The 23,886-nt window shown below is 48.1% G+C and overlaps 1 protein-coding gene across 2 annotated transcripts in view; it reads right to left on the bottom strand.

The window, feature by feature from the left end:
• LOC116430411 (frequenin-2) overlaps positions 1–23,886 on the bottom strand; it is a 45,153-nt gene that overhangs the window by 14,127 nt on the left and 7,140 nt on the right. For both annotated transcript variants that reach the window (XM_076368953.1, XM_076368954.1), the window contains exons 3-7: positions 3,279–3,303; positions 2,767–2,815; positions 2,606–2,695; positions 1,479–1,557; positions 559–647 (exon numbers count right to left, since the gene is read on the bottom strand). In XM_076368953.1, the coding sequence (XP_076225068.1) occupies positions 559–647; positions 1,479–1,557; positions 2,606–2,695; positions 2,767–2,815; positions 3,279–3,303 (332 nt within the window). The remainder of the gene's footprint in view (positions 1–558; positions 648–1,478; positions 1,558–2,605; positions 2,696–2,766; positions 2,816–3,278; positions 3,304–23,886) is intronic.

Here is a 23,886-nt window from a genome sequence, read left to right as displayed (position 1 = left end):
GTTTCTAAGCGTCTCTCGTCTCACTTCGTCGCATTCGGTGTCCCTGCAGTTTCCCCGGCTCCCCGACTGCCCAGCTTTCAGGACAAGCGAAGTCTTTTCTCCGTCGGACTGTATGTAGGTAACGCGTACGATTCGAGTAATCGTTCCATCTTTTGTCCTCGATCCCGGCCACCTCTGTTCCACTAAAAATAAGCTCGTCGTCGCTCGGCCGCCGCCTCTCTTGAATAATCGATGCGCAACTTTATCGTCCGCTCTCGAAGCGAAGTCGATCGACGCGGGTTCCTCCGAAGAATCGAAATCAACCGGGCACCGTTGCCCCTTCCAAGCGGCTCGGTAGCAATCGACGAATACGAAAGCAACCGCGTATTCCCTTTGCGCGAGGTTTTCGCGATTTCGGAAGCCGTTTCGCGAGGTGAAGGCCAATTTTCATCGGAACGATCGGGAAACGATATCGCGCCGGATCGAGTAGCGCTCGTTTCGCGAGGAATCACGTCGATCGGCATTTTCGCAGGTGACACGAGGAAGTGTTCCGGAGCAATTTCGAGTGCGGGTACTCACCACCATCTCGTATATCGCCTCGACGATGTTGTACATCTCGGCCCTCGTGATAAAACCGTCGTTGTCCACATCGTACAGCCGAAACGCCCCTGGAACGAACAAAAGCGCCGAACGTCTGCAACTGGTACGTACTACTTACGTAATTCAACCCGAAAATGTTTAACCTTTCAGCTACTGTACGCCACTACAGTGGCTCTCGCGTGTGTTACCTTTTTCAACGATACGCCACTGTAGTGGCTTTCGTGGATATCGTGTTTTCAAACGGTATGCCACTGAATTGCCTCTGAATTAGCCTGATTGCCTCCGTCGTCCCGTTTCGTTTCGCATTTGCTCAACGTAAACAATATTTCCTAACAATATTTCTAATGTCATCGTAAGAAGCGTCTTACAGTTTCGCGCGGTACGTTTCAAGCTTATCGTACGCAGTGTCGCGGAAAATCTCGCGGTAGCTAAAAGGTTAGAAGGTTAAATCCTTAACACGTCAAGCGCCACGAAAATCTTAAGCGTTCTCCTGTAGAGTTTCTCCTTCGTAGCAACGAAAAGGAACAATTATTACTCATTTGACGTTACAATGTTTGCATTACACTATTATCAACTTACGTTATTAAACATTTTCATTTCGCATTATCTTGTATGTACGACCGTTTTCTAGTCAATCAGAAGTAGTCAGCAGTGAGTGACATGGCGCTTAGCGTGTTAAGCATTCGGTTAAACGCTCGCGTCTTAAGGTTTCTACTTTTCTACTCGGAAATCGACAGTCAAAGAACATGGAAAACATCGACACAAATACACGCGACACACGTGCTTGTCAAAACAATATGATACGTGCTCGGCTACGTTCGAGAGAAGTCGACTTCGATTCTGGATTGCTCGCGAGACGCTTGCGGTTCTTTATTGTAGCGAAAAGATGTTCCACTTACAGTGAAGTTTCTCGTCCAAGTTGCCACGCGACGTCACCGAGAGCGCTCTTATGAATTCCTCGAATTCTATCGTGCCGTCCTGCAAGAGAATCGTCCCAGGATCCAGGCTCGTATCTGCGCGTAGCCCGACCAGACGCGAACCATTCAGAACGACCGGCGGTCCGTCGTGGAAGCCGATCGTTCGCGAGGTCGAAGCGGTCGTTCGCGAGAACGCTCGCGCGTTATGGAAAAATGTTTACTCCGAGGGATGATTCAACGCGAGAACCGTCGCCGTATATCGTCCGTTGGCGAACACGTAACGCCGTCGCAACGAAAGCGTTCCCAGATTCGCGTGTTCCGCGCGGGTAAAGGAAAATAATGAAAACCAGGCGATAATGCCACGTCCGTCCTTTTCGGCACGCGAAATACGAGTATCGCGAACCGCTTAAACTTCAAGGGACGCGAAATTGTTTCATCGAACGGTGGCCAGCGCTTTTATTCTCTTCTCGATGGGCTGAAATACTACTTCCGCGGCTGTAAAATGCAAATACCGTGGCCACGAAGAGGCCATCTCGTACCGAAACCGTGGAAGGACAGCGGAATAGATACAAATGGCTGCTTTGCATAAATTTCGATAGCCGCGCTGTATAATCGAAAACCACACCCCCGAGGAGAGGCCGCAGGCTATCTTCCCGGCGACTTCGTTCGGGAGACCCTTTTATCTACGAGGCCATTTCCAAACATTTCTCGGGAGAATTTGATGTGTGTCCGTCGCGGTTCCCCGCGCATGCGGCGAACGAGCTTCTCGACTCGCGACGTTCGAAGAACTTTTCGCGCGGCGGACAGCGGAAATATGGACGGGCGTGCTAGGACAGGAGTATCGAAGAAAAAAAGATCGATCTCGAAAGCTGCTGGAGTCCCGAATAAAGTTGCCGAACGTCCCCCTCCTCCCCTTCGTTCCGTCCTTCCTTCCGTTCTATCGGTATACTTTCGAACTCGTTAACTTCCGCCTTGAACCCATAAAGTGGCCACGCACGTCGAGAAACGTCGATAAGGGTGGGGTGAAAGATCGACTCGATAACGTCTCAATATTTCCTCGCACGAATTAACGGCGGCGCCGCGGTCCGCAGTGACGCCGGGAAACTTACGCTGTTCTCGTCGAAAACCCTAAAGACGAGGGTGGCGAACTTGGAGGGATCACCTTGGGGAAAGAACTGCTTGTAGATCTTTATGAAACCCTGAAATCATGCGTATCGAGTTCCGGTGAGTCGTCGTTTTTTTTTTTTCTGGCTCGCGAAGCGGATCATACCTGTTCCGTTAGCAGACCATCGGGACAGTCTTTCAGGAATCCTTTGTGCCTAAACAAACAGTCGTCCAACGTGTTATCGAATTTGAGTTTGTTCCAAGGGTGCTCGCGCTGCACCGATACCGTCACGCGTACGCGAGAGCGATGTACACGGAAATACGCTCGGAGATTCTTGGGGGAAGGGGAACGGAAACGAAAATGCCGCCGCGAGGAACGGAGCAGTCGCGGGTCGCTCGTGGAACTCTACGGATCCGCGCGTACCGATCAAAACCGATTCATCGGGAATCGATGGTTCTACCGACGAAGCGTCGCGGTTTGTTTCTTCTGGATCTCGCGAGCGGTAAATCTCGAGCGAACCTATTCTAGAATCAACAACTCCGCCTTGTTATTTTCTCGAGGATTCCCGCGGACCGATAACGTTTCCCCCGATTGTTTTTCCTTTCCGTGTAAGAGGACGGAGCCCCGCTCGGATCGAACCGTTCGATCCTGCGCGAGGTTCGCTCCTTCGGACTCACCATTGTCGGATCTCCTTCTCGGTAACTGAAACAGAAATGAACGGAAACGCCGTGAGTCGGGTGAAAGGCGTAAGGATTCGAAGACGGCGGAAAGGGGTCGAGTACGAGGTCGCGCGAAGGGAGAAAGATCGAGGGCGAAGCTTCTTCGACGAGGGTTCTTGGGATGGTCGGCGGGGGGCGTTTTCCATAAAAATTCAATCTACCAAGTTTTTCCTTTCTCTGGAGGGTCTAACGTTTGCAACTAGCGGAGAGAGGGCGGAAGGGAGAAAGAAGAGGAAGGGGGGAAGTAAAAGGCAATGGAGCAAGTAGACGCAAGCGTTGATTCTACGTACGATTTCGACAATAGGGAATTGGAAAAATAAGGAACAGAGATCCATTCAATCTTTTTCCAATGATTCTATGGACACTCGCTTTCCCTGGTATCATTCAAAGTTACCGCGATTAACTGTTACGCCAATAAACGAATGTAGAGCAGATTATTATCACTTATCAGTTTCTGTAGCTCGAATAGGAATTGCTAATAAAGAAATAGAATTGACAGTCATCTATTGATTCCACTAAATAAAATGATAAGCAAAAAGAAAAACAGATGTCGATATCTATGGGAATATTTAAGAACTACGATCTAAGCGTACTGATATTCCTTAAGACATTGATTCTTGCAATTTCTACATTGCGTGCATTGCTTTCATAAATCTCCTTTGAGATTTCGAAAAAAAAGCTTCCATCGAGGACTCCACGCAATTAACCATCAGGGCCATTAGATCGTTTTCCAATTTCGTATCAAGGTCGCGCGATAAAACGGTTGCGTGGCCATCGGTGTTCGAGCAGTGATTCCGATCACCGATAAATCGACACCAGTATCTTTTGGCAGAGTTTATTCGTCGGTTACGAAGAGTCCTCGGTACGGCGAAACGGCCGTTTTCTGGACGAAACTCGATAACTTAGAAGGTGCGACGCAAACAAATACTTCATACAAAAGTTGTAAGGTACAAAGATAAACATATCGTTACTTCTGAAATGAATGTCATTTTGTATGGCTGCGACTATTTAGCAGCGCATTGCGAACCTTCAATTTTCGGTTTTGTCCATAGTCACTGCGCGTCACGGCGTTCCCTCGATAAATTCAATTTATTCGAAGCTTCCGGACGGGAGGAACGATCGATACCGGCAATCTTTCGCGAGAAATATATCCGACGAACGACAAAAGTCTCCGCTCCTTTTCGCGGCGCGCGCGTCATCCGCGACGGCATCGCGCGATATCTCTCTCGATCGGAGCTCGAGGGACGGCGAGGATAAGCCGACAGCGCAGCTCGCTTCTTTCGTTTATAAACCCGAGCGGAAAAGCCGGATATCGAACTCCAAGGACCGAAGAACCGTTGTTCGGCGTCTACTATCGGCGACACCGTTTATCCGCTAAACTCGCAGCTAACAACTAACAACATCCTCGGCAACGGGTCAGTACTTGCGAGACGTTTCTCGTTAAACGTTGTCGGTTTCTTTGGAGCGAGTTCGAGCTTCTAAGAAAGAATCCCTTAGGGATAACGCGAAGATCGCCGACTCGGTTGGTAGCCGTCCAAGTGTTCTTTTGACAAACCGCGCATAACTAATCTTTCCGCCTCGTCGCTTCGATTTTCATAGCCTTCGATAAATTTGCGCATGGTTTTCGAGGGAGCGCGCGGTCGCCACGGTCGAACCCGTCCGCCGCGATTTTCGAGAAGCCTTTCTTCCCGTTCTCCGTTTCGTTTTCTTCTTCTTAACCCTTTGCGCTTGATTTATTTTCAGTATTCTTGGGCGCAAGCTTGTACTCGCTTTTAGACAGATGAATCGAAGTAATTTATAGCGGTAGAATTCAACGTTTTATATTTATTTTATTTATTATTACTATAAGCTTGAATTTTTATAACCTTTTAAAGTGTGGTACTTTTTTGAACAATTTCCGACGTGCTATGATAAATTTCTATCGTCACCTTCACCGTGACAAACGAGTACAAAGGGTTGATCGTTTCCATCGATGACTCGCGGTTCTTTTTATCGATTTAGTCCGCGTGAAAATTCGGCTGATTCTTTCACGGCCCTTCCGTTTCATTTGCAAACGACGAGCATAGAAGATGATACGAGCCCGAAAATAATAACCCGAAACGAGGAACGAAACGACGATACATTTTCGAAGCATCCTCGTGATACCTGGCTAATATTCTCGGCCGAGTCTAGTACGTCATGGTACAACGGTACAATTTCCTCGTAACGACCCTCGCGTGAATACCACGCCGCGAACAAAAGCATCTGGAATGCTCCCGGTCTATCGTTGGATTTCCATCGAATTCGCGATCCCGCCGCAACGAGTCGATGCAATTTCTTCGTCGCGTCCGAGCGTTTCGCCTTGAGTCGCGGTGGGCTCGTGCGCGGCGAATTGAAAAATTATGATTGTGGCGGTGGGTCTCGGGGAAATAACGATTATTATCGTGGCGAAACGCTAATCTCGTTGCTGACCGGACATCCATTCTGGTTACAAAGAGACTCGCGTCGCGAGGATCGTCAACGTCGCGCAGTGCGGCCGAACGGCCGTTTTCTGGACGAACCTCATTAACTTAACCCTTTGCACTCGAAAGTTTTTGAAATATTCAATTCTTTCTGGTTAGATGCAGACGAAATTCTTTAATATGAATTTATCAAGAAATATGAAAATTCATAATTTTCTTGTATCAAATCATCTGGCGAGGAGTCGCCTCTCGGATGCAAAGGGTTAAACAGTATCAGTGATAGAAAATAATGCTTGAGGCAAAAGTTGTGAAGTATAGCGAAATATACGGTGATCATATTTCAAACGATCTATACTTCCATTAACTGCGTTTAACGAGTATACGTGACGTCTTGAAGCTTGAAATAACACTGCTCCTTTCAACGACGATTCTTAATTTCTTCAGATAAACGTGCGATTCTCTGTTTTGCTTTAGTTTGTCATTCAAATACACCCTAGGCGCATTCATCCCGCCTTCGACGAGTGCACACTTCATTTTCCGATTTAACTGCGCGAACGAGAGATTTTTCAAACTAAATTCCACAGCTAACAGGTTAAGGATGCACGACAACGGTAGAGAGGGACGAGAGGAGGCCTCGCTTTTTCCAAGTTCCCCTGTCGCTTTTATTTCGGAAACATCTTGTTCGCTTCCACGAGGGATCTTGTCTTATCGTCAAAGGGGGTGGACGCGAGGTCGCGCCGAAAGAAACTTTCGACGTTGCTCCAAAGTGAAAGAGAGAGAGAGAGAGAGACAGAGGAAGGGGTGTTTAGGACGTTCCGTCTGGCGGCGCGCGGAAAAAGATTCCGGCTACAAGGGATCCTTCGGCGCACGATGATTGTATCGATCATCTCGACGAGCAGCTGACGCGTACTAAGCGGCTGATAACCGTCTCCGAGCTCGAGACATCTTGACCCGCGAGGAAGCTGTACGCCGAGCGACCGATATCCGCTCGAACGCGAACCGTACCGCCGAATTTGCGACGAGAAACGGGAGTGCGGTGTAATTGGTACGTTTCCGAGCGTTACCCGGTCCCGAAGCAGAGGCTACGATACAGCTATCGCCAACTTCCCTGCACCGAAGCTATAATAACGAACTGTTGCGTATGCAAAGGTCGACGCGGAATTGTTAGTAAAACGGTGAACGGAGGTTAAAATAGTTTTCCAACATGTAACTGCGTTAAAGGATCTAGTTAAAAGTCATTTAAGTTTTTTAATAGCGCCGTTCCAACCGTTAGACTCAGCGGCATGCAATGGAACGGGGAGAAAGTAGATTACGCGCGACATAAATCATATTATAATGCCACGAGAACAACCGCGCGTACGGCGGAAACGATAGAAAGGTGAGTAAATTTACCTTTACGAGGAATACGTTTCCCCGGGTTAATTGCCGGCTAATTTCCTGTAATGCCGTGATTCGGCGGTTGATCGTTCGAGCGTTTCCGTTTCGCCCCGAGGTCGTTGCGCGCCGACAACAGGTGCAACGCGTCGAATAAAAACTGAACGATACCTTCGGAAAGGAAGTAAGCCCGTGACACGTTGCCGTTCGTAACGCCGACGAGTGGCGAGACGTTACAGCGCGTCGATAATTTTAGCCACGTGGCCGCTTCTTTTATTGCGGTGTACACGCCACGCTGGAAAAACGTCTACTCGATCGAACGAATAATTCCCTATAATTCCCGCCTCGCCGTGTACGAAACGGTTATAGAAAATTCCGTGCGACGTACAAGTGTGCCGCGTCTGTTTCGGCTACGATCGACCGCGCGCGTGCTCGCGTTAGTGGCGGAGCGATGCTGACCGGTCAACGTTTCGATAATCGTAAGGGTGCGAGTGGCACGCGCGAACGAGGTCGAACAGCGTAAAGCGCCTTCGAAGGTACAATAACGCATATTCAGCGTGGTCTACTTCGTCCCTGTCAACGTTATCGTTGCGTTTGCTACGCTTCCATCGGCGAGTCCTCGAGCGCCGCGGATTTCTATGCTATCGGCGGATCATTTAACCCCTCGGCGTACTATTTACTTCCGCTACTAGGCCCGTGTAATATTTTACTATCGATCATTTGGAAGAAACGCAAGAAAATTTCCCATTCCACTTCAAGTGGAAATTTCATTTGAAGATGATTCATTGATAATGGCGAAATAGTTGTTTGCTTTGATCCGCGGGTAACATTGACTGTTGTTAAACTAGTCTAGAAATCTTCATCACTAGTGTCACTCGTTATTGTACGGCAAGGAGTTAACGCTAGAATTACCGAGCAGTCGTTGGCTTTTCGGGATTTCTCTGTAGAAACTCCAAGAGCGCTTCTACTTTCATTGATTTGCAAGTCAGTTTGCTAAATCAATTTCTTTAGCACTAGGTTTACCGGGTTTGACCAATTTCGAATTTCGGGACATTAGGTAACTATGTAAGGAATATCGGCGAAGTGTTAATAAATTCTTAGTCTGTTATCTTTTCAATAGTTGTAAAATAAGAAATCAGGAATGGGTCACTTTGGCACGTCCGGTAGTTTTAGTGTTGAACTTTCGAATTTTTAAGTCTCGGAACATCGCGATATGGCGATCATACGCGTCTAATTGCGTTCTTTAACGTGATCTTTTCGCGTGGACGCTTCGAAGGAGATACGAGCCGGTTCGATCGAAGCTCCACGAGTTTCGCGAATTTTAATGAAATTTCTCCACGTTTCTCGTTGTTGCTACGAGGGAATAAGTCGCGTTCTAAACCGGAGGCGAAACGATACATCGACGATACGGTCGAGTCTATTGACCGGAGGAATTGGTTCTTCCCTCGACAAAACGATAACACGTTCCGACTTCCTCTAACCGATCGCCGTTTGGGAAAAATCAGATTCCGCCCGTTCCCGTTTCCCGATTTCTAAGAAGCAGCGCATCCAGATGGAACGAGTCCGGCGGGGGAATTACGGGAATAACGTCCCTCGGGGGAGAACTGGACGCGAAAATCTAAGAACGTCGATTTCGTTTTGGTGAACGCGGAGGTATCGAGATCTCGGTTCGATTCAATTGCGAGAGATTACGAGGAGGACAGCGCAAGAAGATACTAACTGGGTTGCAGCGACCGAGTTAAATTTCAGGAATCGCTGAAACTTGTCTGAGGAGCGAGTTAACACGGCGCAAAGATCTGCGGCGTACAGTGCACGGAGTGAGTTACGAGGAAAAGTTACAAACGTTCCCAGACAAGCGGAAATACTTGAAGCGGAACTCGGTTAACATCGAAAATTCTACGTCACCGCGGCACCGACGTTCTGGGGGAACATAGAACCTCTCCCTCGAGACGAACTTTTATTTCCGATCAATTGATTGTTATTGCAAATTAATATCTTTTATCGCGTACGCGTGCTGATCACGAGGAATCTTGTTTTTACATGAAGACTGTGCAACTTTGCTAATTGCCACAGCATTGAAAGAAATATTGAATTTGATTCGAATTGACTATCTGTTTAAAATATATTACATAAAAATATGATACCTGAGTTTTCGTCGCAATTCAGTTTTCTGAAAATTTCCAAATTCTTCTTTTGGCAATTATTAAAAGACAACAGATGTTTCTCTGAGAAACGATTAAAGAAATTGATTTACCCAAACTGAATTGCAAATGAATTAAAGATTCGATGGATGCACTCTTGAAGTTTACAGAGAAATTTCAAAAAGGCAATTTAACGCTAGACCTACCAAATGGGTCAAAATGATCTTTTTTGTAATTATTGAAGAGGAAATCGATGCTTCTCCAAGAGGCTACTAAGTAGAGTGAACCAGTAATGAGCAGACTGAATTACAAATTACTCGAAGTCTCAATAGATGCATTCTCAGAGTTTCCACAAGAAAATTGGATAAAGTCGATTCAACTGCTTGATAGCTTTAGTGTTAATATAGTGTTAATAATAATAGCACACTTTACTCCGTATATGCTTTATTGTGCATAAAAGGTGGTATTCTATAACTCCTTAAACTCTGAATCCGCGTTTCTTGTATGTAATCTAAGTGTATGTAACTCTATGTAGGAAACTATTCGTGAAACTACTGTGATTCACTTAAGCCGACTGTTATTCGCGGATTGACGATGGTCCTCATTTTACGCTCCGTCTCACAGCGCCGCCTGCGGACGAAACTCCGAAATTCGACTATTCGTACAACGAAAATTGAAGATTACCAATGTACAACTAAGTACTCCGAACTGCACAAAATAATTTTCATTTCAAACATAAATTTCTGCGAACAAATTCCGTTTCTCTATTTACTAACGTTCGAATCGAAACGCAGAACATCCATTGTCACCGAAGAAACATCGTAATATCCCCATAACGCAAACAAAACTATAACCACCATATGCTTAGCTCTATACCTTACAACTTTTGTCCGAAGCATTCTTTTGTGTCATACTTTTTAACCAGTTAACTGTGTTTGACGAATATACACGTCATCGTAAACCTTGACACGATAATAATTCTTTCAGCGATGAATTCTTTACTTTTTCACATAAACATGTAATTCTTTGTTTCGCTTTGATCTTTCATTAACATATACTCTACGCGCATTCGTCCTGCGTTCGATGAGTACACGCTCCATTTTTTCATTTTACGAACGAGAGGTTTCTCCGACTGAATTCCACAGTTAACTGGTCAAGTAATTAAGTTTTATTCAAACCATAACCTTCCCCTTAGGCCTAAGCGCTTTAACCTAGTCGCAATATCATCGTCGGATAATTATAAATACAAATAGACGAATGACCGAGCGTCAACGGAACAATCAGAAATTCGTTAATGCCGTTTGAAACCGCGCAGGAGCGGACACCGGCGGAGTAACTTGGTAATACAGAAATCGTTTTAACGAGACACAGCTTGGAACGAGTCTCCTGTTACCCCTTGGCTGGTAACCGGGCGGCCTTAATCGACGAATCAATCTGTCGAGGTATACATCGGATTAGTCGGCGAAAACAAGATTATAGAATGAGATTGGCTTACGGGCGGAGTTCCGACAGATATTATCTCTCTCTCGGGAAACGAAAATACGAAAACGTTGCCGGCGAGGACAGCCGATTCCGGAACGGAGCGTACCGTTAGCAAAGAATTTTCGCAGCGGTCGGGGAAAGTTTCGCGTCGACCGCATCATTCCGGTTTCCAAGCTAGACTGACCAATCCGGCGAGTATCCGATGGTAAACCTCGTCTGCCTCGTAATTGGTACGAGGCCAAGTAGGTTTAATTGCCGCCTCGTCCGCTCGGTCCGTTCTCCATCCCATCGCGTCCGCGGCGGTTCTACGATTTTTCCTTCGCGTCGTCTGCGCTCGTTTCGTTTCCACTGTAGGACGGGGCGCGGAAAAGGGCGAGCGTGGTGGGTTCACAGATTATTAAAATGTTATGCTATGAATTGAATTTACTGAGATTCGTAGACGTAGGAGCACTATTTTGGACGTGTTGCGCTATGTTGCCGTAACATGGGGAATACTTCCGAAAAAGAGAACGGGACCTTGTCAGGATCCAGAGGAGGACTAAAGTTGTTTAGGTTTTGTTTTACCGAGTCATACGGCGAGTCGGAGTTGGCAGAATGTGGTAGAGGTTTTAATTTGATGTTGACGGTTGCGTGGATAGTATAATTCTGCTCTTCATCTTGGTTGATGGGGTTCAGGGAAACTTGGGAAAGAGAGAATTCGCTAGTACAGAGGGGCGTTAATGATTCACGTTGGGGGTTGGAGTGACTAAAAATCTAGTTGTCGGACTGTTGGCTGTGTTCATGCTTCGTCAGGTGTACAAGATGTTCATGGAGTGGTTAGGTTTACAAGTGGACGCAGTCGTAATGTCAACGCAGCATTTCGGTGTGCATAACGTTGCTTTTAGACAGGGTTGACGATGAACACGTTGTCAGATGGACGTTGGCGTGGTACGATGTCATGATGGATACGGTGGAGATGGAATTAACAGAAGTGGTAATAGAAGTAATTGTATACCGGCAATAATAGTAGTGGAGTAAGATGTAACGATCGAGGAAAAACGACTTGGGACCGTTAAAACAGCAGATCCTTTCCTCTACATATTTTGTTAAGACTGTAACGGTTTCACCTTCTACGCAAGCTCCAGTTGATGACCAACGGTTATCAGTTGTATTCAATTTCATTGAATTAAATCCAATTAATTGAATCCAACAGGCAATGGTCTCTCGATCGACGCGCACCCCTCTGTTTCCCTTTTCTCTCTTTTTCACGAAATACCTGTTATTTTCCCCTGCGAGGGAGTGTATGCGACAATATGTGAGAGTTCCAGTGACAATAATAGAGCAGTGACAATTACCGGCCGTGCGCGATCGGCCAAACGAGCGTCTCGAGATCGAGAAACTAACGCTCATCGAAATCTTGAGAAACCGACGGTACGATCCAGCCGCGTCACTCATTATCCACAGATGTTCTCGTGCGATATACCGTTAAATGCAGTTTAAATCAGTCATCAGTCATCCTCTTACACGTTCTTGGCCGCGATCGGTCGCCACGTTCGCCGGAGCGCGGTCTTTTTCAACAGCTGCCACTCCGCGCGAGTTCGATCCCGTTTCTCGTGTAATCCCATTCGGACCGGCGCAACTTTCCACCCCTTCCTCCCCGGCTTTCGTCGGACTTGTCCCGAAAGTTATGGTTCTCCGGCGTTCGAGACTCGACGCGACGCGAGCTTTCATTTTTCCGAAAAGTTCCGGCAGTTTACTCGGAACCGTCGCACCGCTCGCTATCCTTATCTCGACTCTTTATTCCCCCTCTTTATCCGGCCCCCATCGGAGCCCGTTCTTCGAGGTTTCGACCGATCGACCGCCGAGCCGCGCCGAATCGCGCCGAATCGTGCCGAGCCGCGCCTCCCCGAATATCCAAGCTGTTCCAGAGTCACCGCGACGCGCTTTAATCGGCCACCCTCTCCACCGAAATCAAACGGAACCAGACGCGGAATTCGATCAGCGGCCTCCGTCGTTATTGCAGAGCATCGCGAAAACCCGAGCGGCTCCCCGGCGAACGTCGACGCGCAGGTTGTCGTCGAATTGCAAAACGAGCCGCGACCGACGGTCTTTTTTCAAGCTGTTCGACCAGACGCTCGAGAGAAGGAAGTTCGCCGACGTCCGCGTGAATTTTTTGCGGCGAGCGATGCGTCGGCTTCGAAAACGGATCGATCGGGGCAACTTTTACTCTATCGCGGAGAGGAAGCGAGAGAAGTTCGTACGCGATTGCCGCGCAGTCACGATTTTCCGCCTGGTTTAACGTTTCATCGTTTAACGAAGGGTATCGGCCAAACAATCTCGCGATTAAAGAAACCCCGAGCCGTTCTCCTCTTTTTCCCTCTTCCCCCCGCGCTCTGGTGCCCTTCGCTCCTCCGCCAGACGAGCGTTCTCCGTTTTACTCCGCGAAGCCACCATTCGCCTCGTTATTTTCACCGGGCTGTCGCTGATCTATGGCAGCGCCCGCTCGGCGGCTGCAGTTTCGTGTCTTTCGTTTCGGTAATAAAGCTCTAAAATCTCTCGTTCCGCGAAGCACAGCTCGTACCGCCAGAAGCACCGGCTCGACGAAGCCCGTAAGGGCCCGCGCGAAGAAGAGCCGAGCGTCACGAGTCGACTCGATTCGACGCGACGCGACGCGACTCGGTGACTAAGGTTTGCGGAGGAAGCAGCTGCCTAGGGTCGAGAGGATCCTTTCGGATATTCTCCGATATTGCTGCCGGAGAGCCCTCCTCCCGAACTGCATACTTACCCTCGCTCGCGTTTTCGAGTGCCGTCAAATAATTTCGCGGAAATAACGAGCGCGTTCGAGTCACCGCCCTAACGAACAACTCTAACGAAGAGCTCGCGCGACCGAATCGGACCATTTCCACGGGAGGACCGTCCTCTATCATCGAACTTCCGCGATAAACGATCGACGAGATTCTTCCGCTCGACTCGAAATCGCTCCCGCTACTCGGCAACGTATCACTTTCCGGTTCGTAAAATCCCCGGGGATCGGCCGCGTATCACTCGCTTGCCGTCCCAGGAATTTCGGATAACGCGACCGAACGCGTTGTTCGTGCATATTCCCCGTCGAGTATACTCGTCCTATTTTTACTGCTTCGAGGTCGTGATATTATGGATTCGTCGGATCGTAAATCGGCGAGTAAACGCTTCGGAACTAACTTCGAGCGCGGACGAGGCCGAGAGCCGGCGGTTTCTCGAAGAGATTCTTCTCCCTTCGACGGGCGGCCGCGGGGCGAACAGATTCGGCGGACCGACCTACTTTCTTCTTATTTTAAGCCGTCTAAACGAACTGTTCGTCGAACGAGCACCGGACTCGAAAATAATCCAATTTCCCGCTCGTCGTCGTGCCCCGAGAAGCCGGCTATCCTTTCGTTCGCGTGGTCGTTGGATAATTTTTGTCCCGTTCCGCGAGCGTTCGATCGATTCCGATACGGGGCCCAAAGTCGCCGGACTCTTTCCAAGCGGATACGAGCGGGACAGAGCGAGCGTGTTCGTGTAAGTATCGCCGCGGTGAACTCTGCCACTCGTTTGCCCGCACGGATAAAAAAAACTGACGTCGCGCGGACGGATTAGGTTGTCACGGAATCGACGGTACGATCATCGAGGGCCGCGTCGTCGCGTACGCTTCATCTGCTCCGCGAATTTCCGCGTCCGATGATTTCCGCCTCGCTGAAAACTGTCGAGTGCAGAGCGTAAACGTTAGTTTCCCAAGATGAGCTTTGTCCGCGAAAGATGCGCCGCAATTGAAGCTGTCCTGGTTTCGATTCGCGAGATTATAGCTCGGAAGGATCGTGGGCGGATCGTGTGTAGCTCGCGGCGGAGTTACGTAGACTTTAGAAGAGTTTAGAGAGGTCGAAACAACAGGGAGGAGATACTTAGTTGATACCGACCCCGACGAGCATCGAATTTTAATTTGTTCGAGTTGATTCAAGGCGGCGACGGTGTTTTAACCACTGCCATGGTGTAACGAATGGGCAATTTGTTTCATTGTGAAAATTAGTATAGTTTTGTTATGTTTTGCAAGTTAATTTTGGTGTCAAAGGAAGCTGGAGTCTCTGCTTTGAAACGTGTGAGAACCCTCCCGTCGACGTGGCGCGTGTAACTCATTAACGAAAAGTAGTTGCTGTTGAAACATAGGCACCGTTTTTCGAATTTTATTTAGGAAAATAGCGAATGGTTAATGATAATTTGGAATTACTATTCTGTACTAATTACTAATTATTAGTAAATCTTTAAACACTTGCAACGCGTATGGAAGTGTTCATTTGTAAGTTAACTATCTGTTTCTAAGCTGAAGTTTACGCTATGTAAAAATTGAAAAAAAGAATTAGAAGTTCTAATGTTCAAGATTTTTCATGCATAGTTATTGTAGATTATATCGTAAACATTCAACGAAAAAATTAGTTCTGATATTCAAGATCATTCACACATGGTTACCGTAAATTCTATCGCACAGTCACTTTCGTTCATTTGGAACTGAATTTCGCCCACCTAAAATGGCCATTCGTTACAGCACGCGCGCATCGAGAAATTCGGGACGAGCATTCAGGAAAATATGGTCGCATCCGACGTATGTGGCGCGCATGCCCGAACGCGTACGCGTAAATTGCAAAATGAAATTGGAAGGGGTGCACGCAGGGTCGCGGAAGACCGCGACGTTCGTAATCGTGCATCGCGGTGAACGCGGACTACATGCACCTTTCACAGGGAATTCGCGCAACGGGATCTACCCTACAATTCGTAGAAAGGGTTTTGATGTCCAACAACGAACGACTCTTCAACCGGTTTGTAGTAGACACAAATAAAACAGTAAAGTAAAAAAAGAATAATGATAGTGTAGGCATTTTATGGAAAATGGAAACAGGAGTGCGAGTCATTGACGCTCCAGCGCAAGGTGAAACCATAAATTAACACGTTAAACGCCATGTTAGTTACCGATGACTGAATTACTTGAAAACAATCGCAACATGTAAGACAATCAACATCGAATCAAAATGTTTAACAGCGTAACTAAGTTGGTAATAGTGTAATACAAAGATTGTACCAAATAGTGCATTGTTGCTACTTTTCTTTGCTAAGTAGAATAACTGTACAAAAAAATGATTTTCGTGGCAACGTGTTAATCGTTATTATCCGGAAAATAAACTCCGACAAATGTTACAATCCGCTCGAGAATAGACCAGATTCATTCGCAGATTCTTTGCTATCGTCGAGGGCGATCCGCTGCAGGTAACGACCAGCGGAGGCTCAAGATTAAATTCGCGCGCGCGCCTTGGGTACCATTTTCACGACAACGATCGGCTCGAGACGAAACGTTAAGATCGTTGCTCCGACTCGCGGAATCCGACGAATCCACGGTTCCATCCGCATATTTTCGGCGAAACGGAGAACCGACGTTCGAGTTCCGCGACACGAAGCGGAAAGGATCGCGACACCGACCGCGCGCAACAGCTCATCATTTTTCATTGACCGCGAAAACGTTGAAAAGAGCGGCCCACGGCCACGCGACTAACCTTGCGAAACGACGGGGGCGTATTTCACCGCGCGAGCCGCGTCCGAGCGATGCGACGCGTTTCATCGACGCGGGCCGTCGTTTATCAGCGGCAGCCGCCAGTTAATAGTTATCGCATCGGTCGCGATGTAATGCGTCCTACCATGGCCGAATAGGATGCCGCGATATCGGTGATAACGTCGCTGTATCGCTGATAATTAAATTATTCCCATTTTCCGCGGTCTGACACACGCGCGCGCGGGGAAATGGATTCCATCGAGCGCGCGCCTGTTCGATCGGATCGAACCGCGCCGACGTTCCGTCGGATTCCGTTCCCGATTAACGCGGGCTACTCTCCTGAATTCGCAACGGAATATTAACTCGACCGACAAGCGACCGATCGCGTGATACTCGCAACAGTTAGCCTGCAACGGGAGCTGCCCGCGTTCGCGTGAATTCGCCGGCCGACAAATCGTCGCCACGGTGTCGCGCGTTTCTCCTTCGGCCGTTTCTCGCGTGGCCAATTATCGAGCGGGTGTAAGCGCCACGGAAGGACTACGGAAACGAGTGTCGTGAGATAGGCTCCGACCGCGCCGCGATTTCAGGCGCGGCCGCGATTACGCCGTACGACACGCCTGCGAAATAATCGGATAATAGGGACGCGCGCGCTCGGCGACTGCCAATTAACCGGAATTGATTAAACTTGGAAATCGGTCGAATTGAAATCAATGGGAATTACAGTCAAACGAAATTAGGTGTCGGGAAGAACGTTCGGCTCGTGTAATTTGCACGACGAATTTCCGATTCGATGTGCTCGCTGAGATATTTCACTTTGTTCATCTTTTGTATACCGTTTCGTTCCGGCGACGTTCATGGACGTAGTTGTTAGCTTAATATCTCTGGTTGCAGCTGGGTTGCGCGTCGCTCGTAAATTCCACGGGCCGCTCGAAGCTCCGCCTTCATTTTTATACCCGTTGCAAGCGGTATCGTCGCGCGCGGGTATTTACTCGAGCCACGCGCGCACGACGAAGCGTTCGTCGCGTAATATTTTTCGAAATCGCGACCGAGCCCGTCGGAAAAAAAACGCAACTGCGCGTCCGAATCCTTGGGAATGTAGGTCGTCTATTTCGACGCAACGACCGCAAGTCGACGTCCCATTATCCGATGAATAATTTGAAGCTTCCCGGGACGACGAGCGGGAGACCGATCTCTTCGTTGAGTGGAGATGAGAGCGGTGGAACGGATACCGGCGAATTCATCGGGACACGCGTGGACGGGCTGAAAGAATCGAAATTGTCCGAGGAAATTCCGCTTTGCGCAGACGCCGGGAATGATGGAAATAGAATTGACAATGATAGCTGTCTACGGATTCGACCGGATGAAATGATAATTAATTAACCTTTTACCTATGGGACCAGCCGCGAACCTTTGCACCGCAAAATTTGACGCGACCTGGGTATCATAAATGTAATATCATTGAGACTGATAGAGTTGTCTACTGTACAATTCCATTAGACTAGACTATCGTGTGCACAATTATCGATGACAGAGAAAGTATTGCGCTGGTATACCGTTCAGAAAGATGATACGCGACAGATACTATAGCGTACAGTAGCTAAAAGGTCAACCCTTTGCACTCGAGAGGTGACTCTCTCGCCATTTGATTTGACACAACAATATTATATATAACACTTTGAATTTTGTTAAACTTAATGTTATATATAACACTTTGAATTTTAAATTTTGTTATGCATCGAACTTGAAACATTTATATAAAACAGCTTTATTCCTTAATTCACGTATGTCTTCTCATTACTCCGTTTCAAATAGTGTCTCTCATCGGAGAGTGTCGAATATTTCTAGTAAAAAGCATCCGAGTGCAAAGGGCTAAAAAGAAAAACGTATCTAAATCTCCGTGACAATATTCATGAAACAAGCTAGTTCATCGCGTGTCCATCAATTCCGCAGGCGCGTTTCCGTACTGTCCCAGTGAAATAAAAATTGATTCATAATTCCATTACAAAAACCGTGAAATCAGCTGTAGCGACAGCGGCCGGCAAGTGAGCGATACTTCGCCGGGCGGGAAGATCGATCGGAAACCGCGTCGCGCGGTAAACAGTTTCGGTCGACGGGAATTAACATTCTCCGCAGTTAATTCCCCTGTTTCCCCGGCGATCGCGCTACAGTTTGGAAGACGCTTTCGCAGGGAAGCTAGGGATCCGGGGCGCGACGACTGCGCCCTGAGGGGGAGCCGAATGCGGTAACACGCCGCGCTGCGCTGCGCTGCACGTCGTAACAAGCGACGCACGCCTCTGACAGGCCGGAGGAAATTTACGAAGCTACCCGCTCGGCCGGTGTTCGGCGCCGTTACACGCTCACGTAGAGTCGCGGAATTATGCCGGTCGCGTTCCGCCGCGAACGGTAAATCGTTTCTGCAGCGGCGCCGTGTTCCACGCGCTCCCGTGGCTCGACTCTCCGTTATTCAAATTACGGACGGAGATTGGAAAAGTACGCGTCGCGGGTCGACGCGAGGTCGACGGGACAGCCCAAGACGGACCGTCCCGAAAAGTTCCCGGGAACTCGCCAGCCGTGCGGGACGGAGGCTATAATTCCGCCGAGGATTCAGCGGCCGACGACACGCTCGATTAAACGGGACTTTACCTCTGGAAGCCTTTCCGCGCTCGATATTTCAGCGTCTCCGTTTCCGGATTTTCCAGAGGAAATTAAAGCGAGGCGGTCGCGCTTCGTCGAATCGAAAGATCGTTATCGCGCCGTTCAAGTTCGTCGGAGGCCGCCCGTCGAGGACGCCGAAAGCTCGATTACCGGAGTCAATTAAAGACCATTAACCGAATCGGGGGCCGATAAATCGGTTTCGCCGGCCTCCATCCATATTTCGGCGTCGCCCGTGCCCCGCTCGCTTCTGGTTAATTCACTGGCCGTAATATCGGGGATATTTGATTTTCTCCGAGGCAATTTCCAGCCTTCTTCCGTGTCGTCGCGCGTACGTGTACCGAAGAAGAGGGGAAGCACGAGCGTCGCGTCGTCGAATTTCCGGGTTATCACGTGAACTCGCCCCTTCCCCCTTTCGATTGCCGATACGCTCCGAAATCGAAACACGACTACCGAAAATTAACTCGACCGTCATCTATCGGAGCCGAGGCTGTCCCGATCACCGCTCCCGGGTATCCAGTATTTTTCGGCCGATCGTTCCGGCGTCGTCAGCGTTTCGTGACCGGGAGGAGTTTACCCGTGAACCAACGAGCGGTACGGATGGCCGTTCGAAGCGAATTTGCGACGAGAATGTTCGAACCGTGACGTCTTTTATTCGCCGGTCGCGTGCCGCGCGAGCCTCGCGACGGAAAACCTCGGTAAATAACGGCGGCAGCCTTTCGACGGCCGACTCCAGGCAACTCGCCTCTCGGCCGAGTCACTGCAATCACCGCGTCATTTCGTTCGAGGTACGCGCGATTCGGAGGATTGCATGCCGGAAGCGCGCGCTCGAATCGAGCGGCCCAGCCGGGGAACGGGTCCATTCGAATTTCGAGTTTCCCGATGGTTCGCTGCGGAAAATAGAGCAGAGCGGAGTGGGTGCCTCCCACGCGCAGCGTACTCGCAGGTTTTCTGTGTTACGAAGTTCGCTGGGACTCGGAAAGTTCCGGGAGCGCTGTCTCTTCGCAAGCGAACCGAACCGTGATGACTCGTGCCGATTGTGTGCGGTATGGAATTCAACGGAGCGATTCTGGGCTCGTAGATTAGGATTTGTGGTAGCTTCGATATTACCGGCGGGCTGAGGCGGGATTAGGTTGTTGTCATTATCGTGTCGGGGCTGATTTAGTGTAGTTCGACGGAGACTTGTCTTGAAAGCTAGAAAGTCGAGGAGGATGGAAACTCGAAGGGACCCCGAACGCGACGAAGTGAGATGTAACGATTGACAATCAAATTCATAGTGTCCGCTTTTCTGTTGTTAGTCGATTATTTATGTTGAGGGCGAAAGCAATGAGATTTGTCCTGTTAATGCATCGGCGGCAATTAGGCTTCGTCTGTGGCGTCAGAGGTCAGGAATATAGTTAGGACTATTTAGCTATCGAAAATTGAAGGTTACCAATGTTATGCTAAGTAGTCCCTATACAAAATGATTTTCGTTTGAAAAATACAAATTTTATAAATTCCGTTTTCCTGTTTATATAACGTTGTAATCGAAACGCGAAATATGCATTGTCGTTGGAAAAACTTCATAATATACCCATAACGCGAACAAAACGTCTGTTCCCCGTCGGATTTACAGTTTCGAGTCGATCGGCTACGATAACGAACAACCTTCCCGTGCAACCGCGAAGCCCGAAGTTGCTTAGCTCGAAAAGCCGAGGCACAAGCGTGTCGCGTCCACCGTTATCGCCGCATTGAGACGCGCGAATGCTTGACTCGTACCACTGGACGAGCACGATAGGGTACGCTGATACGTGTGACGTGACACGGTAAGGAAACGAACACGCGAGCCGAAGCAATTCACGTCGACCGTCACGGTGGTCACCGATGACCGGAGCTTTCAACGTGCTTGAAGACAATTACGAAGGAAACTGATGTATCAAAGAGGAACCAGCACCTGACGAACAGAAACAAGAAGCTGCTCCCAACGTTCGAGAAGAGGACAACATATCTCGAATGGAAGAGGTAGATTGGATATAAGATCCGAATATGATATAAAATGTTAATGTCATTGTAGTCGTTGAAAGACTGTTTTAAATAACCACGTTTTATGTGGTACTAACAGCCATCTTCATTTTCATTTCCTGTATTATAAAGACCCTCACTTAATTCATCAAATTATGTTTAAATGCCACAAATTGTTTGGAACAAGTATAATACGAGTGATTAGTAATAAGTTCAACACTAGAACTACCGAGCATTACGATTGATATGTAATCTCTATACAAATTCTGAGAATAGAGTTTTTTCGGTTTCTCCCAAGATTCATTATAGTATTCCAGTGAAACTATTCAATTTTCGAATTACTTCGAATATGCTATGCTCTCAAGATAGGAATAATTGCGGAACAAAAGAATCGAAACCAGTAATTTTTTTAGATTTTAATTGATTTACAATTCAGTCTGCGTATCGCTAAATCAATTTCTTTAACGATTTCTCAGGGGAACATCTGTTAATTGCGAAAAGAAGAAATCTGGAATGGGTAATTTTGACCTGTTCGGTAGTTTCAGTGTTAATAATAAGATTAGCAAGTAATAGATTTATGATTACATTGTTTTGCTCGTGATCTATGTTTTACAATTTTGACAGTAGCAGAAGGATGTTGTACAAAAGCTTTAACGAGAATATGTAGAGATCAAGATGCATTAGACGACAAATCAATGAATTTCAGTTTTAAGTAATCACTGTAACGAACACGTGGGTGAACATTTACCAGGCGATCCACCAGCACGGAACGCGTTAATAACCGAACCATTTGTCTTCGTTACGAAAGAACAAGTAACGTTACACAAAACATTGAAAATTCTCGTGCCGGTCAACGTGTTAACGGCGTTCGCGCGAAATATCACGAACCGTTTTAACTCGATCGCGAAGAAACTTACCCAGAAGGTGTTCCTCACGATATAAACTTGGATGGTATTAAACAGAAGCGTGCCGGCGGAAAAAGCGGAAACGAAAAGTCGTTGCAGCCAGGTCGCGGAGACGCATTCTACTTAGAACGCGTAAATCTGAATTTCACCGGGTAACTTTTCCATCGCGGGCATTGAGTCGTAATTAACAAGTCGATAGCAACGAGAAGTTAGAGCGTTTCGCATAACATTACTCATCGTATCATAAGAAACGCGAATGATAGAATTAATTAGCAACGATTTGGTATCGTAGCTCTAAAGTCACACTATTATTTAGCTACCTACGTAACCAAATACTTCGATACATCAATTCTCTCCTTGTAATCGTTTTCAAGTAATTTCTACCACTTCGACCATCGACGTCCACTGGCGGTCGACGCGTTAACGCTTCGAATAACCGGCGTAGGAACATCAGGAACCGATTCTCGATTAGAAATCTCTTAGAAATCGCGCCGAAGACGGAGACAACGCGATTTCCTCCGCCTTCTCGCACGGAGTTTTCCTCGCGAAAGAAGATAGCATTACGCGCAAAATAACATCGACTTACGGTATGTCGATCGCGAGTGTAAAAGCAACGAGATCGATTGGTCCACCTCCGCGCGATGGAAGGGACGATTCCACTGCGTCTACCCGAGTCTGCCGGCGAACAGTTCAAAATTGGCTGCTATCGATCGAGAATTGTAAATTCTAACGCACCGTTGCGATTCGAGATCAGCTTGAAGCTAGATTCTCGCCGACGAGGTCTCGTCGGTTATCGACTTATCGTGTGAACCGGGATTCCTTGAAACCGATCGAATCCTCCGTTCCTAAGACCACCGAGCTGCCGAAAGTTTCTTTTATCCGATTCGCTGGCACCGACGATCTTCCGAACGCGACGCTCTCGAAGTATCGTCGCTCGCAACGTCGGTGCAGCGAAGGAACACGATTTCCCGTGACAATATTTTTCTGGGCCAACGGAATCGATTTTTCCAGTGGCGACGTTAAAGAGGCGCACCATCTTTTCGAGGATAAAGGGTTCCGCGGAACGATGCCCGTGTCTCGAATTTCAACGGTGTACACTTTACCGGGACCCGTTCTCTGTCGGCGTAATTTTTCCAAAGTCCACTGCCGCGACCGTTCCCTGTTTTTCTTCTTGTTTTTCGTGCTCCCGGTGGACGAGGGTTTCTAAAGGCGAGCTCGCCGCGGCGTAGCCGCGTCAATTTTTATGGGAACGACCGCAGCGATAACGCGAGACCCGCGTCTCTTCGTTTAAAGCGAGATTAATTTTTCCAGGAAAACGGTGTCCGTGTTTCCAGCGAACATCGCGCGTCGTTCCGTCTAGTGTCCCGTGGCGTCCTGCGAGGTCCCATGTCCCGTAATGTCGTCGACACGAGCAAAGCTGGACGCTAAGAGGCATCGTTCCGCTAATAAGAGACTCCAGGGCATCGTAGACGACTCGTAAACGAGGGCGAGTGGATTCGCCGCGAGCGAGACCGGTGATCACGTTGCACTCACTGTTTCTCAGTCTAATCGACTATCAACTAATTCACGAGAACAGCTTTCTCCGAGTGCACCTCTGAAATTTTAGCCGCCGTTATCAGTACGCGGGCGACTTCATTCACCGCGAATCGCATCGATCGACCCTTTCGTCGCGTTTTACTCGAACGGAGCTCTGATACGGAAACGGACTCGGGGTAAGTTTTTGTTCCGATGGATTTAGGCGCCTCCGTTTTTCCTGGTTGAACAGCTTCAAGAGAACATCGCAATTTTGTACACGCTTCTTTTGTCGGATTAAGTTGTCCCACGTGACATCGGTAGTTCCGAAACAGCTATATTCTTGTGATCGCGAACTCGCCCAGCTACGTCCGTAATTGCTACAATTTTCTACGGATGCCTGTGTGAAAGACGATTGAATTCGCGATCGAATTCGCCGCCGGTTCCGCGATAACCGGGTAGATCGATGAAGAATCGTCTATATTGCCGTGGATCCGGCCGCAGTCGTCGCGCGTCTAATTTCCATAA

Source organism: Nomia melanderi, chromosome 7 (assembly GCF_051020985.1).
Source record: "Nomia melanderi isolate GNS246 chromosome 7, iyNomMela1, whole genome shotgun sequence".
Classification (NCBI taxonomy): domain Eukaryota; kingdom Metazoa; phylum Arthropoda; class Insecta; order Hymenoptera; family Halictidae; genus Nomia; species Nomia melanderi.
This window is presented reverse-complemented; position numbering and strand designations above follow the sequence as displayed.